The sequence below is a fragment of the Archocentrus centrarchus genome, chromosome 16, assembly GCF_007364275.1.
Source record: "Archocentrus centrarchus isolate MPI-CPG fArcCen1 chromosome 16, fArcCen1, whole genome shotgun sequence".
Taxonomy (NCBI): Eukaryota; Metazoa; Chordata; class Actinopteri; order Cichliformes; family Cichlidae; genus Archocentrus; species Archocentrus centrarchus.
Window position 1 is genome coordinate 3232812 of NC_044361.1, and position 16287 is coordinate 3249098.

At 41.9% G+C, this 16287-nt stretch overlaps 1 protein-coding gene and 1 long non-coding RNA gene across 2 annotated transcripts; one reads left to right on the plus strand and one right to left on the minus strand.

Annotated features, from left to right (window-relative positions):
* Nucleotides 1–143: 143 nt before the first annotated feature.
* LOC115794971 (uncharacterized) lies at nt 144–1333 on the minus strand. The gene is made up of 5 exons (XR_004021219.1): nt 1074–1333; nt 741–843; nt 606–629; nt 455–511; nt 144–371 (listed from the first exon to the last, which is right to left on the minus strand). It is a non-coding gene; the product is annotated as an uncharacterized LOC115794971 (long non-coding RNA).
* A 2958-nt stretch (nt 1334–4291) lies between these two features.
* Nucleotides 4292–15225, plus strand: LOC115794558 (uncharacterized). The gene is made up of 12 exons (XM_030750130.1): nt 4292–4913; nt 7568–7707; nt 7909–8084; nt 9240–9400; nt 9528–9668; nt 10366–10487; nt 10839–11007; nt 11209–11354; nt 11702–11826; nt 12351–12477; nt 12921–13054; nt 15012–15225. Exons 1-12 carry the CDS (start codon nt 4486–4488, stop codon nt 15135–15137), a joined length of 1995 nt encoding a protein of 664 aa, XP_030605990.1. The 5' UTR covers nt 4292–4485; the 3' UTR covers nt 15138–15225.
* Nucleotides 15226–16287: the final 1062 nt, after the last annotated feature.

Consider the following 16287-nt stretch of genomic DNA (forward strand, 5'->3'; position numbering starts at 1 on the left):
ATAAATGAAGTACTGGCAGCTTTTTAGCTGACTCTGCCCCTTAATTAAACACATATGCTCTGTTAATTTTTATTGTAATATATGGGGAACCTTTTGCTATGTAATGATTCATATATGGTGAAAATATAGAACATTCTTTTTTATAGTTTAGTCTTAAATTGATATTTTTTTCTGTTGATTTATTTAAAAAATGTCAGGCGTTTTATTCATCACTTTATCACTAGGTGTCGCTCTGTGCCTGTAAGTGTTAGGAGCATTTTCAACGACGCTGAATGTGACATTTTAAATATTAAAAAAAAAAGTCAAACACATGGAAATTTAGTTTTTCTCCGTAATCTTCAGTGTTTCGTCCTCGTCAGCTCACGGAGCTCCTGCAGGGGTGAAATCAGCAGTTTACCAGGCAGATGTCAAATAATATAAAAGTTCATTTATGAAATTGTGCCATGAAACGTACCTCAATCCCAAGAGCTCCTTTTCCCCATCAGACCCACAAAGGTTTGAAATTTATGCCCTAGAAATAAAAAAATAAATAAAAAACCACCATTTTACTTTTTTTCTTCTTCCCCGAAATGTTTCTACACCAAATACAAACTGATGAAACTCACGTTTACGTGCCGTCTGTGTTTTTCCTGTTTGGGAGGAAATAAATGGATGAGTGAACTCACACTGTCGATAAATGTGAACTTTCAAGCTTAAATCAACATTCATTTGTGCCACATGCCATCATCATATCATCCTACCGGACTCTTTTCTTCCCAGGAGTCCGACATGTTGGCGAGATCCCAGCTTTCTGGTCATTCTCACTAATATATCTTGAATTTCTTTAGAGTTTGGCCATTTTCCCTTGTATGAGACAAGAAAGCACAGAAAGACGTTCAATATTTCCCCCATGTATAAATTACATTTAAATTCTGAAACTGAAAGAAATTGTTTTTAAAAAGAGCTTTTAGCCTGAACGTCAGTCATAATCATTTAACTTCCTTTCCAAGTACTTTGAAGAACGGTGGCGAATTTTTATAGGTGTTAAATGATAATCAATATTTACAAATACCATTAAGTTGATAAAATCGTACCTCCTCCACGCCTTCTCTCCAGATGTCTGCGTCCATTTCTTGACAGAAAACATTTGATAGAAGCAGCACAAAAACGAAAACAAGTTTAAGCGTCTCCATCACTGCAGACCGTGCCTAATTTCACCCAAATCCCTCTGCATGAAAACACAATGCTTCAGGAGCACAGATAATAAATATCTGTGTGCAGGTAGACCACACCTCACTGCTTGGTTTCAGATGGAGAGAGGAACATTAACTGGTCTTGTACCGTTACGCCGAGGGGGTCCATTTACGCGCCGTTTGCGCGCTTTTACGCACAGTACAGTGCGCAAAAGCACTGGAGTCAAAGATGAGGGATGATACGCATCTCCGGCAATTACTCTGTCAGTCACACGTTACACGTTTTCTAACTGGCTCTGTGTGTCTCGCGCTCCTGGTTCCGATAATTATATTGAGTGTTTGGAATACTTTAACACTGGTTTCCAAAGCTAAAAGTCTGACAGTGTGGGCGTGTCAGACTAGGCTACAGGATAGAAGTGGAACATCTTCATAACACACGGAAAATTGCATAGGTTCTTTAGGCTGGCAGTAAATAGGTCAAACATTATACTTAAAAATAAAACAAATGAATGTGCTGAATGTTTTACTGTCATTTTCAGGGTCTCCTGCTTTAGTGGAATATTGTGTGGACATTTATGCATTCAGCTGCTTATTTTTGCTGCATACAACTATTACTTTTTATAATCCATTTTACTTGATTTTGTACTTTCTTTTACATCTTAATTTCTCTCCACCTTAAATCTGAAGTTTGATATCATTTGATATTGTTAAACTCTTTGAGACAACTTTGATACAGTTTTTGGATTGGCAAAGAAAATGTTCCGATGAGAATAAGATACGATTATATAAAGAACTATATTATATTCCTACTTTATATTGATTACTTTATATTAATAAATAAAACAACATGGACAAAACAAAATGGACATAAATGTTGTAGTGACAGTTTTTGTGTAAAAAAAAAATGTCTTAAATACTTTTTTTAAGATACAAGTAAATTTTATTTATATAGCACCAATTCACAACAGTTGCCTCAAGGCTCGTTATATTGTAGGGTAAAGACCCAACAATATTAGAGAGAAAAACCCAACAATCCCTTATGAGCAAGCACTTGGCATAAGTCGGAAGGAAAAAAAAACTTTTAACAGGAAGAAACTTCTAGCAGGACAAGCAAAAGCTTTCCACAGGTTTAGGAGTGTTTATAGAAATTTCTGACCGTTCTTCCAGAAGCACATCTGTGAGGTCAGACACTGATGTTGGAGAGAAGGCCTGGCTCACAGTCTCCACTCTAAATCATCCCAAAGGTGTTGTATCAGGCTGAGGTCAGGACTCTGTGCAGGCCAGTCAAGTTCTTCCACACCAAACTGGCTCATCCATGTCTTTATGGAGCTGCTTTGTGCACTGGTGTGCAGCCATGTTGGAGCAGGAAGGGGCCATCCCCAAACTGTTCCCACAGAGTTGGGAGCATCAAATTGTCTTGGTATGCTGAAGCATTAAGAGTTCCTTTCACTGGAACTAAGGGGCCGAGCCCAACTCCTGAAAACCCCCCCACACCAGCTTAGTGATGTAAGACTTGGACGCAGCTGCCATGGAAACCCATTCCATGAAGCTCTCTACACACTGTTCTTCAGCTGATCTTAAGGCCACATGAAGGTTGGAGGTCTGTAGTGATTGACACTGCAGAAAGTTGGTGACCTCTGTGCACTATGACCCTCAGCATCCACTGACCCCACTCTGTGGTTTTACGTGGCCTACCACTTCATGGCTGAGTTTCTGTCGTTCCCGTGAGTAGAAAAGATGTTTTTAAGGTACATTTAGTGCACTGGCTCCATGAAGTGATATTAAAGCAAATCCTTAAAAACATAACATGAAGTCTACGAAATGTTCAAATGTGGAATGAACACTACACCAGAGACATCAGTTACACAGGCAAATTTCTACAACACTGTGCAAAAGTCTTGAGCCACCCTGCATTTTTTTTCAGATTTTACAAGGAAAATAGGTGCCAAAACAGAGCTTGTTCATTTCTAAAAAGCTAGAAAGTCAGTATTTAGTGTGACCACCTTTATTCTTCAACACAGTCTGAACTCTCTTAAGCAGCTTTCTTGTAATTTCTTTAGTCTTCATGACTAATCCTCCAGGTTTCCTGAAAGACATTCAAAGCACTTCTTTGTATGTTGGCTGCCTTTTTTTTTCTGTTTTCTGTCAAGATGATCCCACACTGCTTAAGTAATGCTGAGGACTGGGGCCTGATGAGGCCAATCCATGACTCATGGTGGTTTTATGGTGAATAAGACCCGATGCCACTGATTTACAGTCCAGTTATCGTGTAATGTGGCATACCTGTTTCCATTCCTTAAGATTGGCTTATTGACAGCCATCCTTCCACTGCAACCATTTCTGACGAGGCTTCAGGGAAGAGTACATGGATCACCTGAAGGGTTAGATGCTCTCAGGTCCTGTGCCAGGCCTTTGCTGGATTTATTCCTATTTCTTAAGGACATAACTTTCACATACTGTTCATCTGCTGTAGATCGGTTTTTAGGCCTTACACTTCTTCTTTTGGTCTCCACTTGTGCAGTTTCATCAGTTCTTTTTAAGGACACACAACACACCGTGATGGGTTATGCCAGATTTTTGGCCAACAGCCTTTTGGGTGTCACTTTGTTTGTTCAAATATACTTTTTTTTTTTTTTTGCCAGTCAAACTTTGTTGTCTTTGAATTTATTTTATTTTTTTTATAGATTCAGAAACAGCAATGAGAACACATTATTTGTTTTTGCAGCAGGCTGTTAGTAAGAAAGAAGAAAGCACCGCCTCTTTGCTGAGTTGTCTGTTATATGTAGACACAACACTGGCTCATCCCCTGAGTTAGATTCCTTTTTAATCCTTGGATAATTTATAGAAGTGCCCTAACAAGAAACGCATTCCTGTGAAAATGGTCAGGTGATCATCAAGTCTCGCGAGAAGTTGAAATGTAGTTCTGGTAATTGTTTTTCAGCATGTCTTCCCTGAAATACTTTTCTTCAGCATATATGATATCAAAATAATATTCACGTCGTAACTTACGCTCGCATTAAAGGTGCGCTTCATGCATGATTTTTACTATTATTCCGGCAACCAATCCAAATCTCGGTTTCATTAAATTTACCGTTAAAAGTCCAATTTGCGCTTTCCTAGACTTTCTGTCCCCCAACGGCTGCCGTAGACAGCAGCTCGACCCGCCTCCTGCTCAAATGTGAGGATGTGAAGATTAGGAAGGAGGCGAAAACAACCTGCGACCCTTCAAATTCACGTAAACTTTTGGTGAAGTGATGGCGGGCCGCCGCGGCTGTTCGTGCTGAGTTCACGGTCACTAGCTGACAGCAGGAACATGGCTTTGCTGCGTTTAAAGTCGGCGCTGTTGTGGTTACTGATTGTTGCGGCACTTGACGTTATTGAAGCAGGAGAGCGACCGAGGCGTCAGGTGTCGCTGACCGAAGGTGACGGCACGGTGAATTTCAGGTCCCGGCAACCTGCAGCCGGGCCGGAGCCCGGTGACTCGGCGGAGGCGTTCAAAGTACCAACACTGGATGGGGAGTTTTCCTTCCAGCCCGACGCTTTGAGGGGACCTCTGGTGATCCACGCCTTCACCAACAAGTCCGGGTTTCTAGAGTGCCTTTGGAGCTCGGAGTCTTCCCTAAAAAGCCTCGTGGAGGATCTTCCGAACAGCACACAGGTGCTCTTCCTGTCTCTGGACGACTCTGCGGTCAATGATGCGCTCTGGATGAGGGAGCAAGTTCTGCGGGCCGCCGCCCAGAGGTGAGCGGGGAGGACGCAAGCATGCAGGGATTGGGTCAAAGTGCATCTCATTCCAGAGGTGCTAGAAAACAGGTGTTCAACAGCACCTGGCAATGCATACCTGCACATAACTGGAAAAATATTTTTCAGCTGAGTAAAAATGCCAATACTAAAATATAAAGTATTTAGCGACTAAATGCACTCAGTGTTAATATATTTATATTAAGTGATATCCTGATGCTCTGGGTGCAAAATTTTACTGTGGTGGAGGTGGAGTTATCTATGATATACAGTTGGTGTTTTAGTTCAGTTTCCAAGCATAAAGCTTTTCTAAACTGCCCTTTTTTGTGAAACCTCTAATCTTTATTTAACCAGGACAGTCTGAGCACATCTATTTGTAATGGCTGCCTGACCAAAGCCAAAAGAAAAGACCAGTCTGAAAACATTACAACACACCTACTTCTGCATACAATCACAACATCACTAAACAAATGACATGCAAGCCAAAAAAAGCATTGGGCAGATAGTGAATAGGATGCAGGTATGAGGAAACGCAACATCAAAATAAGAGTGCATAAATGTCAGCAGAAGTAGATGAGGTGCATATTCAGCAGCAGACTAACAATGTTAGAGTTCTTAAAAGTTGACTTGGGGATGAATTTAAGTCTTTGGCTGCATCAGAAATGGCAACAGACCTACAGGACTGTAGGTGCTCAGGTCCTAAGCTCAAATCATCAGCCCTCCTCCACCATTCTTGACATGACGCGTTTGCCCTGATATGCTGTTTGGTTTTCATCAAACGTGGTGCTGTGAATTATAGCCACATATCTCCACTTTGGTGTTGCCCTGTGGTTGGTTCAGATGCATCTTTGTGAACCTAATCCACGGTCCCATGTTCTTTTAGAGAGAAGAGGCTTTCCTCTGTTAACCCTTCCAAACAAGACTCAACTGTTCTGTCGTTGTTCTTACCGTCATGAACTTTAAAGGCCTGCAGAGTCTGAGAGGTAGCTTTTTGGTTGTTTTGTTTTTGTAGTTTTTCTGATGTGATGACCCCTGCTGCTCCTTGTTTTCAATCTTCAGGTGTTTCAGGTCTTTGGTGGGCAGGGCAGGATTCGTCAGTGCCAACTGGGCCTTGTGTTCCCAAACTATAAATCTGAGGCAGGCACTTCTGGGTGCTGTGCACCAGCCAGTTTGCCAACATGCCCTGTGTCATGTTTGTTTTCCTTTAGGTTTTGTTATTTACGGCACTTGAAACACTTACAAACATCTCCACACACATGCACACCCTACACCACCGAGCCTACTGATTTCCAAACCTCATCTGTCTCTGTTTCAGTTGTTTAAGTTTGTTTAATAAATAATTTTAAATCGGCAAATTGTGTGTGCACCCTTTTTGTCGTGGCCTTACGAGCCAGGCTGTGACACTGAGCATTACACAATCGGACCTTGAGGTGAACTTGCTGGGACCTCCACTCTTGGGAATCCTGTGGCATTGTGTTAACACACACATGAATGCTGCCAAAACCTCTGCTTTTATAGTGCATTTGATTAACAGCACCTGGCTGCTACTTAACCTCTTAATTCCTATGGAAACAGTGAGGGTGTGCTTAGTTTTTCACAGGACTGCATAGAGTCCTGCAAGAACTTTGTTTTTCTCGTCATTGTGTTTATTTATTTCTTTGAAACAGCTGTGACAGTAAAAACACATTAAACCACTGGAAGAAAGTTTCTTGGAAGATGAAATCAGCTGAGGATGTGTTTTTTGAACCAACACAGGAACCTGATATCTCATTTCCCAGTTTTAAAGAACAGTACCCCCCCCCCCCCCCCCCCCCCAAAAAAAAAAAAAAAGCTACACAATGATCAGGACTAATCGGTCATGTGAAACAGGAACCATCTTGAGAATAGTGACAACAGACTGCACCAAACACAGGAAACCACACTGGAGAACAGGGAAGTGTAAAAAGTACCTAGCCTCCCGGTCTAGTGGATAACATATTATCATGTAATGATGATGTTTTTAGTGTTGGCAAGATCAGTGTCATTCCTCAAAGTCATTCACTTTCAGAAGTTTGTTTTAATTTGTAGGTACTGTGAATTATATGTGGTTGCAGTTTATTTCTAACACTTTAGTTCTATCAACTGTGTTCCAGTAAAACAGTTTCCTTCGACCTTTTAGAGTTGAACTGTTGTTTCTTTTCTTACTTTCTGTCAAATATGAACACTCACAGTGGTGGATGCTCATATTAAACATGGCCATAGCTTCTGATAATGAGGTCTGCATATATACAAGTAATCTGTGTGAGCCAGAAGCTTCAGACTGGTCTAAATGCTTAGTGCTGGACAGTTGTTTTTTTTCTACTCTTGGGTCTGTATGATGTCAGTAGGGATATGTGAGACACAGAAGGCCCAACCGCCTGATGTTCAAAGCTTCTGTTTGTGAGGTGCAGCTCATCAGAATGGGAACTAAAACAGCTTGTTTCAGGCAGCGGATGAACTGAGGGGCTGCAGAAAGACCTCATATGAGCTAAATGGATTATTTCCAACTGTGACTCATGCAAAGCTACACCAGTAGCGTCCAAGAATATAAGCATGGAGCTGGAAATGAGGATTTATGGATCTCCCTAAGTTAATATAACCATCTGTGCGCTTGTGTCTCGTTTGCTTTTCTGCAGTAAAAAGGAGGTTCTGTCCAGGCTGCACTTCTCGCCGATACCCGTCTTTGCTCTGGGTAACTGGATCGCCAGAGTGCTTTACTACTGGAGCTGCATGGGACGCAACTGTGGTCTTTCCCAGGCTGCTTTTACCTCAGAGGGTAAGACCGTTCATGGGCAACAGACTCTGCAACTGATTTTTCACTTGACGTACCTCCTTTTTTTTTTTTTTTTTTTTAGTGGTAGGAAGCCAACAGATGGCTGAATTGAGCTCTGTTTATTAGTGAAGTCACTAATAAACAGAAAGCTGCAAGATGAGAACAAGCTTTTATTTATAATTGTTGTTGTTTTCCTCCCTGCAGAGTGGAAGATTCCTGTGATCATTAAAAGATTAGATGCCAGATATGACTGGCTCATGACACGCTGGGACCCAAAGTCCTATACGGTGATTGATGCAGGAGACGGGTGTGAGACCTCCCCCTCGGTGGCGGGTGCAGTGGCCTGGGTGTCTGAAGGCAACTGTTCTTTCTTCACGAAGGTCTGTTAATGTCAAATTTAATGACTGTTTTCGCTTCAGTTTGTTGACGTCTGTGGTGACGTGCTGAAATCGAACCGGGAGGATCTGGAGACTTTAAAGGCATTTGTTTATTTTGCTCGTGACATTTAAAGCTTGATCACGTAGCATTAATTAAGCTCCATTCAAACGGCAGATTTTTCAGAGTGTGGAAAACATGGGCAGTTTTTATGAATATTAGTCTTTGGCACATCTGTCTCCTTGATGCTGGATAGACTGGCAGTTATAAATATATTTTTATGCCTGCAGTTTGAGGATTTTTCCTAAATGATCTGGGAGCTATCAGCTGGTCATGGCCTGTATTCTGGGGTCTCCTGTGTAGCTCATGGATCTCCAGGCTGTGCAAAAAAAAAAATAATATAATAAACTAAATCATTGTCCTATTACTGATAGTTTGGGTTTGCATTTCACCAAATCCAGTTCCTCTTTTGCTCTGCACAGACTGTTTGCCTACATGCAGCCAAAGCCTGCTCAAACGTGATTGGCCAATAACACTGGAAGTGGAACCAGAAAGCTTCCAAATGTTTTGTCCCTTGCTTACAGATATTTGCATGGTCAGATCCTTTTATAGAGATTATTCATTAAAGAAGTTTTAAATTAAGATTTTTTTTTCATCTTTGAGTCTGCAGCATCCTGCGAGGAAACATCAGCCCGAGCGACCGTGCTGCAGATGACTTTTCTAATTATTTTAGAGCATTTAATCTCACATCCTCAAAGTTGTACGACCCTCTGCTTATTCTACATTTTATCTAAGAAGTCAAGGCATTTTTTTCTTTCCCACAGCGTGCATTAAAGTGTGGGATCGACACTATGGATAGTTGGGTTTATGAAGCCTGTTGACACAAAGGTCAGGAAGCTTCTGGTGAACAATAAAAATATTCTGTCTGGTTTTAGTTACTTTGACCGGCAGCTATTTGATACAAATTCTGACCACAAATTTTAAATTCAACAGTTTTTCTGGTCACTGCTTTTCTCTGGGTATTAGAAATTCAGCCTTTCTCTCTCTGCCCTTCCTTTTCATGGATGAAACTATGAATGCATTAATTATATAAATGTAAACATATTCATTGTTAATTTGCTGTAACACAGTTTCTTCCCATCTGAATTGTTTTCCCTCAGGTTCAGAGCATGGCCAAATCCAATGCCTCCGGTGTCCTTGTCTACGCCCTCCCTGGTAATCCACTCCAGGATATGAACTGTGTCGGGGATGAGTGTTCCTCGCTGCTCAGCATCCCGGCTGCCATGGTGCATCTGGAGCCTTTGGTTGCTCAGACGCTCCGGTGAGGTCGGCTCGCCTGCAGGATTAAAAGCCTCCTGATGTTGATGCTTCACTTCCTGTACAGAGACTGACTGTTCTTCTGAAAGGTTACAGTATTGATTTCCATTTTGTTTGAATTTGTTGTGCAGGTTTGGAAAGCTGGTGAACGTGTCCTTCCAGAACACCCCGTCCCCTAATTTCTTCATCGGTATAGACAAACAGGGGTCGCTGGCTGAGATGGGCTGGTTCCTCTACCCCACGTTCAGCTTCGTCAACTGGCAGGCCCAGTGGTAGGTAGATGAAGGTTACTGGAAGATTGCAGTTTATCGTCTAAGAGAGAAAAAATGGCATTCTAAGCTTTATTTCAGTGTTTCATAAGATTGTACAGGTAATATACATCTGATACATATTAGGCTTTGTTCATGGATCATTTTAATAGAAGTTACAGTGAGTATTAAATGTTTTTATTCCTGCCTCAAGAAAGAAGCCAGATCAGAATTTAGGGTTTTGTTTGTTTTGTTTGTAATATCAATAAAAGGTAAATCATGTGGACTGAAGAACCCACCTGTTAAATTTTGTTTCAGTTCTGGATCAGTTTCTTTAAAACTGCGAGCTTTTCTTTTCTAGTTTCAGTGCAGTGTTCAAAGAAGTTGCTTTATGTTGACTGCTGTGCATAAAAAAAAAATTGTTACATTGTTTTCTTTCCTTTTATGATTGACTGGTGGTCTGTCCGGGATATGTCATCTCCTGACCAATGTCCAGCCCACATGTGACTCTGAAGGAGGAGCTTCCTTGTATTATTTATTTATTTTGTTTTGCAGCTTAAATTAGGTTTAATAATTTCTTGATAAACCTCCAATCTAATTAAGTATTTTGGTTACGACTTTTGATGTTTTATATTCAGCAGCACAGCCTCTGAATCGATACACTGTAACACTTTTTTTTTTTTTTTTTGTTATTGATCAGTTCCATTGGTTTCGTCTCCAGGTTTGATTTCTTTGCTGATCTGCAGACTAAACTTCAGAATCCTGCAAAAGTTGTTTCTGTCTTTGACAAAGTCCAAATGCAGGGTGAGAAAGGAGCGGTGGCCACAGTCAATCTGCCTTTAGGTAACGTCATCAACAATATCTGTTAATTACTTAATGAAGTGCCATTGTTGCGATAGACAAGTAATTCATATAATACTGCTGGAATGGACTGATTTTTATATGTAAATGCATTCTGCTTTAAGGTGTTGTGGCTTTCCATTGTGTATTTACACCACAATCCAATGTCCATCTTAACTGGTTTCAAATATAAAATTAATCTCATAAATCTGATACACATAGACGAGTGGTGAGGGAGTGGTAAACGCCCTCCTGGAGGGGTTGAAACTGCAGCAGTGACGCTGACATGTTTAAAGGGGCAGATGGAACATTTAGCATCTCAAAAACGGCGCTTTGTTTTGCGTCCATCTGCAGACCTGCTGGACGTCGACACGCTGGAGCTCGATGCGTCGCTGTCGTGTCCCGGCAGGAGAGACTCGTCGTGCGCTCAGTGGGATCACACGGTGCAGCTGTTTGTTTGCTGCGATGGCAGGAGTCCGTACTGCAACATGGAGCTGGGCCGATGGATCACCGCCTTCCGCAGGTACAATACATACACGGATATTTTGTTTGACTGTAAACATTTATTTTTCAGTATGATATAAATCTGTAACAGCAGGCACTGTTTCAAACTCGGAAATATTCTTATTAAATGCTGATATTTGTTTCAACCATGGTGCCTGGATGTAAATGTGTAATTACTGCCTTGTTTTAATTGATCTGTATGATACGATTGTTTCACCAGAGGTGTCGGGCGCTGGCTGACGGATGTGTCCCCGCTGATCCCACTGCTGGACGGGAATAAATGCACCTTCACTATGAAGACCGTGCCTTGGGCGATGCCTTGGATTGTTTCCCTCAACCTGAGGTTCAGTGGCACCAATCAGACAGGTGGGTGACACAGGTGATGCAATCACACTGCAGCAGGAGGCTTGTTACATTACAAACATGCCATGATTGTGTCTGCAGCGCGCTAGCACAATTTGACACTATAAATTATAGGCAAACGTTCAACATGTTATCTGACTCTCATGTTGCCAAAACCAAACAGGGTCGTTTGGAGTCAGGAAACCAGTAGAAAATTATTCAAACGATCAAAAATTGTTACTGTTTACTTTCTTTTCTAAGCTTTAATTACATTTCTTTATTTTCTGCTTTTCAAAATGTTTCTTGGTCTTGGACTGCATTTCCAGTTGCTTCAGATTTTTAAATTTTTTTATTTTTCCCCCCTGTTACAGATCATTTTGTGGAGAGGCTTCATCCATTTAGAGTGATGCCACTGTACAGTGGGGGAACCTTTGACAAAAACTACAACAAGAGGTACCAGCCAATCAAATTCCCCATCCCGGCATCGACCAAAAAGGTATCAGATCTGATGTTTCCCACCAAATATCAAAGACTGCTTATAAAAGATGGGTGTATCTTCCAGAATCTGAAAAGTGAAGCCGGCGCCTTAAACCTGCATTCTTTGTAATGGCCTCCAGGGGTCAGACTGCATGGAAGTCTATGGGGAAAATAACCCTGCTGGTAACTTAATTTATGAGCTCAATAAACACTTTCCTGAAACATTTATGATCTCAGTCACTACTCTGAAGTTGTAATGAATTAAATATGATTTTCCTTTTCTAAATTATATTCAGAGTATGATAAAGCAGAGCATGCTTCAGTGCTAATATGAGTGTACAGTGTCATCAGGTACTCAGTCAAAAACGCCAGGACACCAGTGGTGAAAACGCTCAGCTCACAGCTTCAGCAGACGGTGTCTTCGCAAAGAGTCTCACAGCCACGGTGGCTACCTCCATCTTTTATATACAGTCTGTGCCCGATATTTCCAGCTCTGTCCTTCCTGTCTGCGGAGCATCACACCGACCGTGTGTCTGATTCCAGGTGGAGCTGTATGCTGTCATCACAGGACACGGCAGTGACGAGAACGGCTGCGGAGAATTTTGTGTCACCTCCCATCATTTCCTGATCAACACTGCTTATAACAACACACACACGTTTGATTCTGCAGGTTAGTTTGAGCAGCTCACAGAACAGTCTTATCTCCCGATCCTTTGAGTAGCTCATCTGCTGCTTTTGAGCCTCTGCATAGTCTTCTTCAGCTGATGAAGATTTTAGATGTTGTAGCTGACAGTGTTCTGAGTACTTATGGAAAAAAAATTGAGTATAAATGAGTGAATTTGTTAGATATTTGTATTTAAAAACTAATGGAATGAAGCAGTAGATGAACTATATCCTGACATCATCTGCCTCTTAAATGAATCAATAGTAAAGATGTGGGGCAGTATATGTGTTAATTCACTTAAGTTTGATCAGGAATATTGTATGTAAAATATATTCTGTCAAAGAAGTCGCACAGATGAATTCTCATGCCTGTGTTCTTATTTTAATCTCAATATTATGAAGTCAGAAAATAAGTAAAATCACATTTTAATGTGATGTTGATACCATCAGGGACGGCTCTGGGCTGCACGCTGCGTGTCAAAGAGGGCGCCGTACCCAACGAGCACGGCACGTGGCTGTACGGCCGAGGAGGCTGGTGTGACGGACTGCAGGTGAATCCCTGGAGGGTTGATGTCACCAAACAGGTTGGTCCTTCCACACTAAATTTATCATTTCACCTTTTGAATATGTATGAAATATCTAAACCTGCACTTCATCAGGATTGTGACAGATTCAAAACATTAGTGAAATATAAGTTGTGTTACTCTTTAGTGACAAACCACAAAGAATCATCAATAAGCAAATAATGTTGCAACATTTGGCAGCTAAAAATCCAGATAGATGAGCAAATTAGTGATTGTATAGTTTGCATATATTAGGTGGAGAAACCCTGGACTCCGGGTTGCTCCAAGTTTGCTGTATGTAAAAATAAGCATCTGCTGGTTAATGTGCCATGCTGTGCAGCAGTTTAAGACAACAGAACTTAATGTGTTTTGGCCACAAAGAAGCCAAAAAATGAGAATTTCTGTTTTTAGGGTTTTAAAAGAACAATAAACATGAACTACATAAATGCAGCTTATCTCTGGAAAGAAACAGAACTGAGTTTATTTAAGAAGAAATATAAACAATAACTAACAAACCAACCAACCAACTAACAAACCAAGTCTGAGGCCATGGTCCTCAGCCGGAAAAGGGTGGAGTGCCATCTCCGGCTCAGGAACGAGTTCTTGCCTCAAGTGGAGGAGTTTAAGTATCTCGGGGTCTTGTTCACGAGTGATGGGAGAAGGGAACGGGAGATCGACAGGCGGATCGGGGCTGCTTCTGCAGTGATGCGGACGCTGCACCGGTCCGTCGTGGTGAAGAGGGAGCTTAGCGTAAAAGCGAGGCTCTCGATTTACCGGTCGATCTACGTTCCTACCCTCACCTATGGTCACGAGCTTTGGGTAGTGACCGAAAGAATAAGATCGCGAATACAAGCGGCAGAAATGAGTTTCCTTCGAAGGGTGGCTGGCCTCTCCCTTAGAGATAAGGTGAGGAGTGCGGCCATCCGGGAGGGGCTCAGAGTAGAGCCGCTGCTCCTCCACATCGAAAGGAGCCAGTTGAGGTGGCTCGGGCATCTGATTAGGATGCCTCCTGGCCGCCTCCTGGGTGAGGTGTTCCGGGCATGTCCCACCGGGAGGAGGCCCCGTGGTAGACCCAGGACACGCTGGAGAGATTGTGTATCTCGGCTGGCCTGGGAACGCCTTGGGGTCCCTCCGGATGAGCTGGAGGAGGTGGCTGGGGAGAGGGAAGCTTGGGCTTCTCTGCTTAGGCTTCTGCCCCCGCGACCCGGCCCCGGATAAGCGGAAGAAAATGGATGGATGGATGGATGGACTAACAAACCAAAGCTGCATAAAATCTTAAAAAATGTCTTTTTTTTTTTTTTTTTAAATGATGTTGCACAGCTGCTCTAGGCTGAATATTCTATTATGATCATTTCCATTTCCACATTAATATTGCTGGACTCTGCTAGAGTACCTTTGCATGAAAGACAGTTCAAAATAATCTTTGTGTCTTACATTAGGCCTTGGTGCAGTCCCTCAGTGTGAAATCATTCTGGCTCTCTTCTCCATTCCTTTAAGCTAACTTTCTTCTGATTGGCTGCCGCTTGTAAACAGAAGGGTTGGATAGTGGTAGGGGCTCTGTGGCCACAGCCAGAGCTGTGTGCCTGTGATTAACATGTTTGGGATATCCGCGCTCTACGACATCGCGCAGAGTCAGGAGTAAGGGGAAACCTGACTGGAACAGTGTATAAGGAAAAGCATCATGGGTCTGCTGTAAGGACACAGTGTGTGAATTCATCACTGTGTCTCTCTTGCACATAACTTTCTAAAGGTTTCTCTCCTTTAGTAGTTTTACAAGAACCTCACACTGAGATCACGTTGACGAGAAGCACTTGAGTTGAAGTTAAATCCATTAGAATAAAGGAGCACTTAATAATTCTGAAGTGAGTTATTGACCCCAAAGACTCCTGACTTGTTCCTTGTGAGGCTGAGCCTCACGTCATTTCATTAAATGGGTTTTATTAAGACTGTGTGTGGCTCTCTTTCTGTCCTCCGTCAGCTGGACATGAGCGGGTCCGAATCCAACACCGTCGTCTACTTCGGCTTGTTCGAGGGGCGGGATCCAAATCCAGCCCAGCAGCCGGGATACATCATCATGACTTCTTTCCTCGTCTTCTATAAGTGATCCCGCTCTTTTAAACTCTGCCTTTTGAATTCTGGTTTGAATGAATGTATAATCATTTCAATGAATAAATATTTTTATTTTCCCACTGCTTTTGTTCGCTGACTTCATTGCTTTTGCTCCTGTTTATTTACCTTTAGCATAAAAATGGAAATGACGGCAGCAGTGATGCAAAATAACACCTGCCACCCTCGCCCAGCGCAACCGGTCATTTACGTATCTCTGGAGACTTTACCCCAAAGTCAACAAGAAGAAGCCTTACAGCTAAATAGGCTCTCCATATGATTTCTTTTTTTTTTTTTGTCTCAAGCTGAAGATGCATTGTTCTGAGAGCAGCCTCTCCTCCATAATTACATGTAATCATGTCTAATTTAAACTTTGGGTTGAAGGAACTGTTTCACAGTGAGTCATCTTCCTATTGTGCTCCTTACAGGAGGTGAATCCTCTCGACTTCAGCAGGAGAACATCTGCGTCTTGCTGGTGTTTTGTTATCTTCGTTTATTTTCTACTGCTGAACTGATTTGTTTAGCGAGCTCCCTGAAATTATCAGCGGACTAATTTGCTGTTGCAGACGGTAGCTTAACGATCCCCCTCGTAAAGCTCTTTAATAGGTGGGTACAGCTGGGTCCTCAAATGTTTGGATGGTAACACAGTTTTAATGATTTTTGGCTCTCTATGCCACCACAATAGATTTGATATTTGATCCTTGATGGAATTGAAGTTCAGACTCAAATTTAATTGGATTAATCGTTAAGCATCTTATTTGCATTTCTTATTTTTAATGCTCCATTAAGGAATTCTGAAACTCACAGACGGCACAAAGAGAGGGTTTCTTGGATACTCAGGCTGTTACTGCAGCCGTCTTTAATTGTTGGTGGTTTTGTTTTGCATAATCGATTCAATTACATCTTTAGTTATGTAGCACCAAATCACTACAAACAACTTCCTCAAGGAGCTTTTATATTGTAAGGTAAAGACCACTTCCTTACCTTCAAGAACTCCGGGGTTGCTTTGGCAGTGTGTTGTGGGTCATTGTGTTGTGAAGTGCTCTCTAAGGCTCAGTTTGGCTTTATTGCAATTGAGTAGAAAGTATAACTCATTATGGTGCCAGTGGAAACAGTGCATGCCCATGCGTTATTACACCTTCTTCCAG

Excerpts from the sequence above, each read along its gene's own strand:
- LOC115794558 (XM_030750130.1), top strand. The coding sequence starts at position 4,486 with ATGGCTTTGCTGCGTTTAAAGTCGGCGCTGTTGTGGTTACTGATTGTT. Across the intron at positions 9,669-10,365 it reads GTCAACTGGCAGGCCCAGTG|GTTTGATTTCTTTGCTGATC; the intron begins GTAGGTAGATGA and ends TTTCGTCTCCAG. Across the intron at positions 11,827-12,350 it reads TCCCGGCATCGACCAAAAAG|GTGGAGCTGTATGCTGTCAT; the intron begins GTATCAGATCTG and ends GTCTGATTCCAG.